The sequence below is a fragment of the Gavialis gangeticus genome, unplaced genomic scaffold (assembly GCF_001723915.1).
Source record: "Gavialis gangeticus isolate Ggan-Ray unplaced genomic scaffold, GavGan_comp1, whole genome shotgun sequence".
NCBI classification, from domain to species: Eukaryota; Metazoa; Chordata; order Crocodylia; family Gavialidae; genus Gavialis; species Gavialis gangeticus.
The window spans coordinates 11,468,136-11,478,548 of NW_017729012.1; the positions used below are offsets into that span (position 1 = coordinate 11,468,136).

Here is a 10,413-nt window from a genome sequence, read left to right on the forward strand (position 1 = left end):
GTGGCAGCGCAGTCATGGTGACACAGGCCAGTGATGGACAGCACTGAGGAGGTGACCGTCCCTGAAGCAGCACAAGTGATGGGGAGCAGCCGCCCAGAGGGGCAAGGGGCAGGATTGTCAGATGCTTTCTGCCCAGTCCATGTCAGAGGAGAGGACTAAGCGAAGACAAACAGTCCCTTCTGTCTTCTCCCTTCCTGCCAGGCCTCCCTGTGCGCTCTGTGGTGCATGCACCAGAGGAGACAGCCCAGCCCCTGACCATGGCAGTGGCCTGCTGTGGCTCACGGCAGAGCGAAGGGACCCCAGAGGGGGACTCTCACCTGCAAAAGGGAAGCAGGGTTAAGCAGGCTGGAAGGGCTGGTGGCAGCTCCTTGCAGGGGGAGTGCTGGGGGCAGCGGTTGGGTTGGAAGGGCAAGCTCTGGGGAGCACCAGGGGAGCAGGGGGAGGCTGTGTGCAGAGCCTGGCTCGTTGATGCACCAGGTGAACCAGGTTTGATCGCTATGGCGCTGTGACTAGTGTGACCTGTGCTGGCTGCATGCGCCCAGTCCGTGGGGGGGCAAGGCTGTGCGAGGAGCTCTCGGCATGGCACTGTGCCGTCACCCCCTCCTTAGCGGCACGCTCCGGACCGCGGTCCCTCCCCAGCACATGGGGGCAGGAGTCTCCTTGTGCGTCCCCCAGCCGACGCCTGAAGCCTTTGCCCTTCCTTGCGTGCCACGGCTCTTCTTGCCACTGACCTACGTGTGCTGGAGCCGCCAGCTCTAGCTGGGCCCCACCAGCGCTGTATGACCGGACTCAGGCAGCGGAGCCGAGCTGCCAGCAGGGCACTGGGGGAGGGCTGAGCCTCGCAGCCCCTGCGCGTCTCCCATGGGCAGAGCTCGCCTTGGAGGTGGCCCAGAGCAGCCCTATCACATCCGGTGCTTGTCTCTGCAGCTTGGGCCGGAGGATAAACTATCAGAGCCGTGGGGCAGTGGATCATTCCTCTTATTATTTTCTTCTTTGCAGATAGGGGTCGTGGAAAGTTCAGTTCCTTTTAACCCTCACGGCTCTGTTTATTTTCCAGCTGGTAGCACAAGCGCAGCGTTTCCCATTACATCACAGAGGGCCTCGGACAGACCTCTCCGCAAAATGGGTTGCGACTGTTTATTTTTTATTCCCCTATTGAAACGTTTCTGATGGTTGGACCTGGCCGGGCCAGGCTTTCTGAAGGAACCTTGTCCTAGGGGCAGCGCAGACCCACTCCTGTCCCGCACGCCAGTCAGGCCCAGCTCCGGGACGTGGGCGACGTTGCGCTACATGTGCGCTGATGATGTGCCGGGCTTTGATTAATGGCAGCTCATTCCGCCCTGCTCCCAGGACGCTCTTGAAAACAAGATGTTTCATTTCAGCCTGCTCTCCTGGTCCGCTGCTTCCCGTAAATAACCCAGCCAGGCTCTGTCCACCTGGAGCAGCTCACAGAGCGGGGCCTCGCTCCAGCTCTGCGGCCACTTTGGCCATGAAGGCCAGCGCGGGCATCTCTCTTCACAGCTGCGTCTTGCGTGCACCTCCCCTGGGCAGTATGCGGGGATCCAGCTGTCTCTGGGACCCAGTCGGGTGCAGGACCCAGCCCAGCAGGCCCTGGGCACAGCTGTCTTCCTGCCTCCGTCTGTCCCCCTGCAGTTCTTCCACCTAGTTTCCTTCTGAAAGAAATCCTTGTATAAAGTAACACAAAAAGTGGAAGGAAGCAGCTTTGGGCAAGCCACTGAGCATGGCTGGAGCCCTGGTCTGCTGGCTGGAGCCCGCTGTGCTGGTGTGCGTGTTCACCCTGCCCCTTCCTTGGGTCACTCTTGCCTGCCTGCAGAGGGGAGCTGAGCTCACTGGCACACACTCGAGGCCCCTGGTTCACACTCTGGTCTGTGCACATCAGTGGCACTCACGGAAGGTGAGACACCACAGAGGCAGCTTTGCAGGTCGCTTGCAAGTGCTGAAACTGTGGCCCAGAGCAAAGAAAATGTCACAGCCCGTGACTCGGGTTGAAAGACAAAGCCCCTGAGCTCTGGCACGCTGCTGCAGCCTCAGATTTCAGAGGCTGGCCAGAGCTTCCAGCTGCACTTCAAGAGAGAGTCGGGCTGTCCGGGGAAGGCCAGTCCTGGTTGCCGCTGGCTTTGGGAGGGTCTGCCCCAGGGGCTGAAGCTGTAGCTGAGCCCTAAGCAGACAGGAGGATGGGGTTGTGGGGGCCAGGTGGGAGCTGGCCTGGCCTACACTTAACCGGGCCCCTCCTTACACTGCCCGACAGGGCAGCCTTCCTTCCCAGAAGGTTTGTAAATTGAGTAACCCAGAGCATTTCCCCGTCTGGAAGGAGCTGGATTGTTTTCAGTGCTGCCTGGGGCTTTGGGTGGGGAAGAGAATTCCCCATGTTTCTTGCCCTCCCTGTACCAGGCTGGGGCTTGCAGGGGTGGGCTCTGCCATGAATGGAAGGGGGATCCCGGGAGCTGCCTACCCCAGCAGCATTGAGTAAGAGAAAGGGGAGGCTTGTGCAAGCAAGAGCTGGGGCTTGGCGAGTGTTAGACCCCATCTCAGGTTTGGCACCTGTGCTGCAGTGTCTGGAGTCCTGTCCCGTGGGACACACGCCGTCAGTAGGTGCTGTGTGCTCGCGGTGCGTGGTGCCATGCCTCCCCTCGCCTCCCTGGCATTTGCTGCAGTGGTGCAGAGGAGCCCAGCATGTTGCACGCCCCAGCTGCTTACATCTCTCCCTTGTGCTCCCAGGGTCTCGGTGGACGTGTGGGTGACGCTGGCTGACTTCTGTAACATCCTGACCACGGTGAATCAGTCAGAGGTGCCATTATACAAGGACCCGGATGAAGACCTTGCCCTGCTCAGCCTGGAAGAGGATCGGCTCCTGTCGGGCTTCGTCCCCCTGCTCGCTGCCCCCCAGGAGCCCTGCTACGTGGAGAAAACCTCGGACAAGGTCAGCACGAGGCCAAACATCCCCCCTCAATTCCTCCAGACTTTTATTCTTGGGAAGTTTTCTGTGCAAACGGAACACGATTAAGTCATTGAGAAGGGTGTTAAGGGAAAATATCGACCTTTTAGCCGCTGACATCCAGCTCTGTGTCATGAAAACCCCTCTCGACTTCCTCTGGTGTGTGTGTGTGCTCGCTGGCATGTTGTATATACGATCATTTCCTCACTTGTTTAAATAGTGCAGCTTGTGTTGGCAGAGCTCGCACTCCACTCCAAATGGTTTGCATCATGCTTAAAGCACCCTCCCCCTCCCCCCGGCCACAAAACTCCACGTTAGGAAAGCAGCCAGGGCTTTTTTCCTTCTCTAAAGAGGAGAGTGATAAATAGGTGACTAGAGAGAAGCAGACACCATGTGTTAACGTACAAAAGGCTTTTAGGAATATAAAGCATTCCCCACTGCCTGCTTGCTATTTTCCTTTCTTTGCTCGAGGAGCCCATTCTAGCCTGAGATTTCCCTCCGCTGTTTGTTTTTAGAATCATGAAATCGGTTCCCCTGTTGATGTGGGGCCTTGGGTCTCCTCTTTGCCACCACCTGGTCAGGAGGGGCGAGGGGACCGCTCTCGGAGAACGTGCCAGCATTGTCCATGGGAGCACCTGGCGGGCTGGGTAGGGGCAAGCGGTGCTCGTGCTGGGTCCCTCTGGGGCAGGGCAGGGCAGGGATCAGCTTCCTGCAGACATTGTGTGGGCCATCTCATCGGGTAGGGGTGCCGTTGCTTTCCCAGGAGGCCGTTGTGGCACTTCCCTGAGCAGAGAGCACTTTGCGCTGAGAGCTCCCAGGGACACTGGAGCTGGAGCATGGCCCTCAAGGTGCGTTCCCAGGTGTCACTTCTTGCCCTGTTCCTGAAACAACCGTGAGAACTCTGGGGCTCTGGCGGGGGGAGAACCTGGGAGGTGCTAATTTCCGTTTCACTTCCCTGTCTGCCCCGCTGCTGCTCGTGACAGCGTGCTGGGCAGAGGCGAGTGTGAGTTCACTTAGTAAAACTGAAAGCTGCCCCTGTGTGGGGAAGCACCCTCGGTCCAGGAAGTGGCGGTGAGAGGAGGGTTCAGAACCATGGGCCTGTGGTGAAAATAGCAGCCGTACAGGCATCATTTCTCCCCAGGGGAAGGCGGTGGGTTTGGTGTGTGTTGGGGGTCTTGCTGTCCGTTGTGTACCAGGGTGGCTGGAATGGTTGCCTAGCTGTGTCTGTGTATTCAGTGCTGATGTTGCTGCATCTGTAGCCCCAGCACCAAAGCACAGAACAGATGTCAGGCAGCCCCACTGGGTGACATGGCCAAAGCTGAGAACTGAGAAGTGTAAAGTGCTCCATCTGGGGAGGAAAAATCTGCACAAACTTACAGGTTCAGTGGTGCTGTGCTAGCTAGCACCATGACTGTAAAATGAATGTGCCAACCAGTGTGGTGCTCCAGTTAGCAGAGGAAACAATACTCTGGCATGCATCAACTGATGCATCTCCAGCAAAACTTAGGAAGTTATTCTCCCACCGTACTTGGCATTGGTGAGGCTGCAGCTGGAGTACCGCATCCAGCTCTGGGTGCTGCACGTCAGGAAGGATGCTGAGAAGCTTGAGAGAGTCCAGAGAAGAGCCGCTCGTATGATTAGAGGCCTGAAGAGCAAGCCATGCAAGGAGAGGCTGACAGGCACGGGAGTGTTTAGCCTAGAAAAGAGGAGACTTTGGGGGATTTGGTGGCAGCTTACAAATATATCGGGGGAGAGCATCAGGGGCTAGGCAAGCAACTATTCACCAAAACACCCCAGGGGAAAACCAGGAGCAATGGTCATAAACTCCTAGGAGAAGGTTTCAGACTGGATACAAGGAAAAACGTCTTCAGGGTTCGTGTGACCAGACTCTGAACAGACTCCCAGTGGGGGGGTGCAGGCACCGACCCTGGAGATCTTCAACAGGAGACTGGACGCACACCTCGCTGGGGTTATGTGTCCCCCGCAGTCTTTCCTGCCCAGAGCAGGGGGCTGGACCCGATGATCGCACACGGTCCCTTCCAGCCCTAAACTTCTGTGAATCTGTGAGTGCCGTGGGGCCTGCAGGTCACTGTCCTGGGCTCTGCCTGGGCTCTCTGTGCACTAGAGGCCTGCAGAGACCCTTAGGAGCACTTGCAGGTGGTAGGACATCCTTATCTTATGGGCCTGGCTGAGATGCAGAGCTGAGGTTTTCTCCTTTCTGTCCCCATCAGCATCTAGTAGTCAGAAGGGGAGGGTGGAGAGCGTGGGTGGGAGGTGCTTGTCTGTGCAGAAAAGCAGCATTCTCTGTGGCTTCTCTAGCAGTTGTGGGGCCAGGGGCCACCTGCAATTGTAGTCTCAGGTGTGGGGTTGAGAGGAGGAGCCCAGGGAGCTCCTGGAGCCCTCAAGCAAGGGCAGAGGCCTGTGGCTGGGGGAGCTGAGGGCTAGTAGGCTCGGCTTTCCCCTCTTGTCTCCTTAGAGGTTTTCTTTGCCAGTAAGAACTGGTGTTAGACAGATGAGCATCCTCTTGGGGGTGGCACATGCGTCCTCCATTGCACCCAGGTGGTCCAGCCGCTGGGCTGGCCTCCTGCAACAAGCACCTCCCCACCTGAGGCAGCTCCTCAAAGCCTTTAATGTCCAGCACCTCCCTGCTGAAGCCCCCGTCTGCCTGGGCACTTCCCATAGCACGTGGCTCCAGCAGGGCCTGGTCAGGTTGTGCCGGTGACATGGCAAGTGGAGGCAACAGACCTCAGCAGTAAGGTTACAGGCAAGCATGATGCTTGGTGGGTCCATGCACCTGTCCTTGAGCCAGCTCCCTGCCCAGAGCTGGCCTGGCATAGGAAGCACCAGGACACAGCCTTGGAGACTGGAGAGCACAGGGCCCCTGAGAAAAGGCCAAGAACAAGGAGCAGGAGAACCACCTCTGAGTGCAGCTTGGCAAGCAGCAGGCGTTTGTGTGGCCCAGGCCCCCTTGTACCAGGACCCAGAGGCTGGACAGTCATGGGAATCCATCTCAGCAGCAGCTCTGCCTGCTGCTCTGCAGTGGAGCATTCTGCGGCCCGGGCTGTGAGGCCTGTGCCTGCATGGGGTGGAGTGGGCCCCTGCACTGTCCCTCGGCAGTGCTGTGGAAGGAGGGAGCTGGCTGCACCATGGCAGCTTGTCTCCTTCCTGAGCTCTGTCTGCTGGTGCTTTCTTGTGCAGTGAGCTGAGCCTGGGGAGCAGGGTGGCTGGCAGCTGTGGAAATGCCCACTCAGCATACCATTCTCACCTCTTGCAGGCGTGAAGTGTTTTGGTTCCCTTTGCAGCCAGTCCCCACACCCTATCCCATTTTCTGAGGTCTTCTGCTACTGCCACGTCCTCCACAGAAACTCTCCTGTCCGCTGGTCTTGTCTGCCTCTGACACACTGTGGCCTGTGTGGGGCGGGAGGTGTGATGCTGTGGCATAGACTGCAATTGTTGTTTCATCTGGCTGCGGTGGAGCACACTTTGTGCTGGTCATTGCTTGGCTAGTTGCTGCCCTTGTGATGCTGTGGTCCACTGCCCTCACTTGAGGAGTGCAGCTAGGAGCTGGGCCTCTTTCTTGTCCCTGCCTTGGCAGGTGTGGGGGGGACAGCTCCCAGCATTGCAAGGAAGGGGATCTGCAGCATTCAGAGAGAGCAGCACAGTGCAGTTCATGGAAACCATCTCGACTTCCCTGAAATGTTTTCTGTGCTTTGCTCACATGCAAAACCATTTAACCTGCTTATTCCCAGTCACATCCAGAGAGTTGCCTGGGTGCCTTATTACCTGGCCTTTTGGAAGTGGCTGAAGTGCTAAGTGTGTGTGTTGCCAGTCCAATTCAGTGACCACCCTGGGGCAGAAACCTATCCCGCTCTTTACAAAGTGCCATGTCAGTACAGTGTGTTGCCTGGGCAGGGAGGACAGCCACACTCGACCTCTGCCAGCCTGGCTCCACGGAGGGGAGACAGCAGTGCCATTTCCCCAGCTGGGTGCACTTCTGTCACCCACCGCTTCCAAGAGGTCTGACCTGACCCGTGCCTGCTTTGTTGTTTGCTGCTTCAGAAAACAGGAGCTCTGTTTGAAGGATGGTGGAGTGGAGGGTGTGTGTTCTTGGTTCTGCCTAGAGGACAGCTGTTTCCAGTGGTATCATCAGTGCTGGGCATTTCTGGGCAAGGCATTGGCCTCTCTTTCTGGGTGGACACATTCTGTCCCCTTCGCTGCTATGAGGCTGTCTGGTGGCGCTCTGCCGGAGCCAGCATGGTTCGCTGTTATTGCTGTCCTCTCTTGTGCTGCCCTCCTGGCTGTCACCTCTTCCCTTAACACCGTCTTTCCCCAAGCTCTCCCGCAAACATTGGCTCTGGGCTGAGTGCTGCATGGTGGCATTCTTGTGTGGTGCATGCTGGGCAGTGCCTGCTGGAAATGCTCCTGTGCCACCTAGTGCATAGTGGTGCCTCATACTCATCTATGCCACCTGCTGAGTGAGACTTTGGTCTGTGTTGGAGGCTTTGCAGGCTAAAGGACTGGGCTTCCGTCAGGCTTGGGAGCTAGGCCCAGTCCTCTGTGTGAGACCTGCTCCTCACCCTCCCAGGGCCAGTGCAGGCATGACTGTGGCTAAGGTGAGGTGCAGGGCAAGGGGAAGGTAAGAAGGTGCCAGCAATGGGGACTTCTAATGGAAAACAGTTGGGTTGCACTGAAAGCAAAGCAGGGCCACGGTCCAGTCCATCCTGACTGTGTCAGTCTCTTCCCCTGTGTCACTAGTTGGGATTCTGCTGGGACTCCTGGACACATCCTAGTTTCTTCATCTCTCTCTGCCCATTATGGAGTGAGGAGCAGCCCTGCGTAGCTGCCAGCAAGGCTAGAATTGGAGGTGTGCCCCCCTGTGAAAGAGCAGCAGGGAGGTCTCCAACGTGGTCACATTGCAGGCCAGGGTGGCCGCAAACCCTCACTCCTTGCCTGCATTCCTGCAAAGACAGGGCGCAGTGATGTAGCTACCCAGCCTTCCCTTCTGTCTGAAACTGCGCGGCACACCTGCGGGCTGAGCTTGTACCCTGTGGGCAGACCTTGCCTAGAGCCCCAGCCAGAGAGCCATGGGAGGGAAAGTGTTAATGTCCCTTCCCACAGTAAACCTCTCGGCATGGGGGGTCCCGAAACATGAGCTTCTCTCTCCTCCCCCAGCCCCGACACACATTAATAAAAGGTTTTTAAACCCCAATAAAAAGGCAGCAGCCCAGCTTGCTGGGGTCCGGCTGGTGTCCTGGGGAAGGCACTTCACAAATGTGTTTTTTGCATTTTCAGTTTTTTGGCCGGTGAATAAGACTGAGGAGAAATACTCCTTCCCCTGATAACAATACATGGAGAAGCAGGATCAGCAGTGTGTGGATTGAAACCAGACGATGGATGATTAATACACTTGCTTATGGGGCTAGGCACTACGGTTCCCTCCATTGGAACAGAAAGGGGCCATTCTCTGTGCATGTGTGCACACATGTGTGGTGAACTCCTCTGGGTATTCACCATCGGAAAGACCCCAACTGGTCTCCTCCTACCTGGTCCTCAAAGGGAAGCCAAAGCCCTGAGCTGCCGGTCTTCAAATGAGTCAGTGATAGTGTTGAGCTCTCAGGTCCTGGGCACCGGCCTGTGCAAGGTGGGGCATCATGCCTTCAGCTAGGGTACCCTCCCCTGATTTCCTGCTTGCCATCTTCCCTGCCTGCTAACATGTGCCCTTGCCTGTCAGAGCAGGGTAGGGCCAGGGCATGGACAAGCATGGGCTGCAGGGCTGGGTCAGGGAAGGGACGGTAGAAATGGTTTTCCCTGGTTCCAGCCCAGGTTGTTTTCCTGAGCTGCTCACCTCTTGCCAGCTTTTCTAATGTGTTTGACTTTCGCTTACTGCTGCCCACTGAATTGGCTGGGCAGGAACTGTCTTTAGTAGGCTTGGACTCCAGCTAAGTCCCTTCTGTTATTCCTGTTAGTTGGCAAAGGACCGAGATGCTTATTAGCAGGATCCCAGCCTTGGAACGCTGCTCAGATCCCTCCAGGCCGTGTGGAGCAGCGAGTGTCCGTCTCTGCTCAGACATCCCCAGATTGACAGGTTGGCGATAAGCGCTGGAGTGATGTCACCTTACAAACCTGGTTCGGTCCTCCCTGAGGGGGAGGCCCCGGGCTGATCTCCGCCTCCCTTCCTGGGACAGGAGTTTGTCCTTCTAGGTGACAGGGAAGGTGGAGCTCCTGGGGGACACGGCTCCCTCCCAGGGAAATGTTCCCCCAGGAGCAGTGTGAGTGAGCCTTGCAAGGGTTGGAGTCAAGGATTGGGCCTCCCTTACAATGCCATGTCCTGCATGACCCCCCAGGCAGTTTCATTGGCTTCAGTGGGACGTCTTGCTGAGCATGGGGCTGCAGAGCAGGGACAAGGGTGAGGGGTCCAAGGAGTCCACCTCATCCGGACAGGAGAGTGACCCTGAAGGCCATAGAGCTGCTTCCCCAACTCCTGTCTGTCCCACAGATGCCTGGGCTGCCCCCACGCATGGCGCTGGAGCACTTGTTCTACCCGTGGGAGCGAGCAGCTTCCAGCTGGAGGCTCAGCCCAAAGAGGAGCATGAAGCTGTCAGCAGCATGTAGCCAGAGCCCCGGCGTGGAGTCATCCCCAAGGAACTCCTTTCATCCCTGCCCTCCTTTCTTTCCGCATGCGCCTTGACAAAGCCCAGCCAGGGCCTGGCAGGCAGAGTCCTGCCGTGAGCAGCGAGTTGGCAGCCGCTGGCAGCCCCCAGGCACTGGAATGAGAAGCAGTTACACTTTCTGACCAGCGTCTCAGCTCCGTCTTGTCCTCGTCCTTCCCTTTCATGTGGTGCCTTTGCATTGTAAAAGGCAGTTACGCTGTTACCCGCATGTCGGAAGGTGACGTCGTGGGTAATAGAGGGGAGACTGGGTTTTATGCTGCTGGGAAGGTAACGCACAGAAAGTTGAGTTGCCTGACTTGAACTCTTGATCCCCTCCTTTGCCTTTCCCTTGAACTCCGTGGGTCCATGACTCTCTAGACACCGCCTGAATCTCTGTGGCCTTCTGACCTTGCCAGAGACCCCTGACAGTTTAGTACAGGAGGTCTCAGTCCAGCCATCTGGCTTAGTGTGGCAGAGAGAAGAACACGTTGACCTCAGGCCTGTGCTTCTGGGTCAGCGTTTTTAGCATCCCCTTATGGAAATGGGCATGTGGGACTATCCCACCCATCCCTGCTGCACCTTCCGGGACTGGGCAGGATGCGTTCTGCAGAGGGACTCCAGCTGCTTGCTATTTGATATGGGTGCCAGGGCCATGGCTTAAACAAAACCGTTTTCTGGTGGCACAAGGTAAAGAGAGCCTGGGGCAATTACCTGGAGCGTTGTACGAGGACACTAAATCCACCCCTGGAGAAATCCATGATGGGGAGTAAATAGTTCAAGCTCTTAAAAAAAAAAAAAAAAAAAAAA

The 10,413-nt window shown here is 57.1% G+C and overlaps 1 protein-coding gene across 1 annotated transcript in view; it reads left to right on the forward strand.

The window, feature by feature from the left end:
• LOC109293387 (telomerase-binding protein EST1A-like) overlaps positions 1-10,413 on the forward strand; it is a 72,779-nt gene that overhangs the window by 22,423 nt on the left and 39,943 nt on the right. The window contains exon 4 of the mRNA XM_019511279.1: positions 2,740-2,941. Coding sequence (XP_019366824.1) covers positions 2,740-2,941 — 202 coding nt within the window. The remainder of the gene's footprint in view (positions 1-2,739; positions 2,942-10,413) is intronic.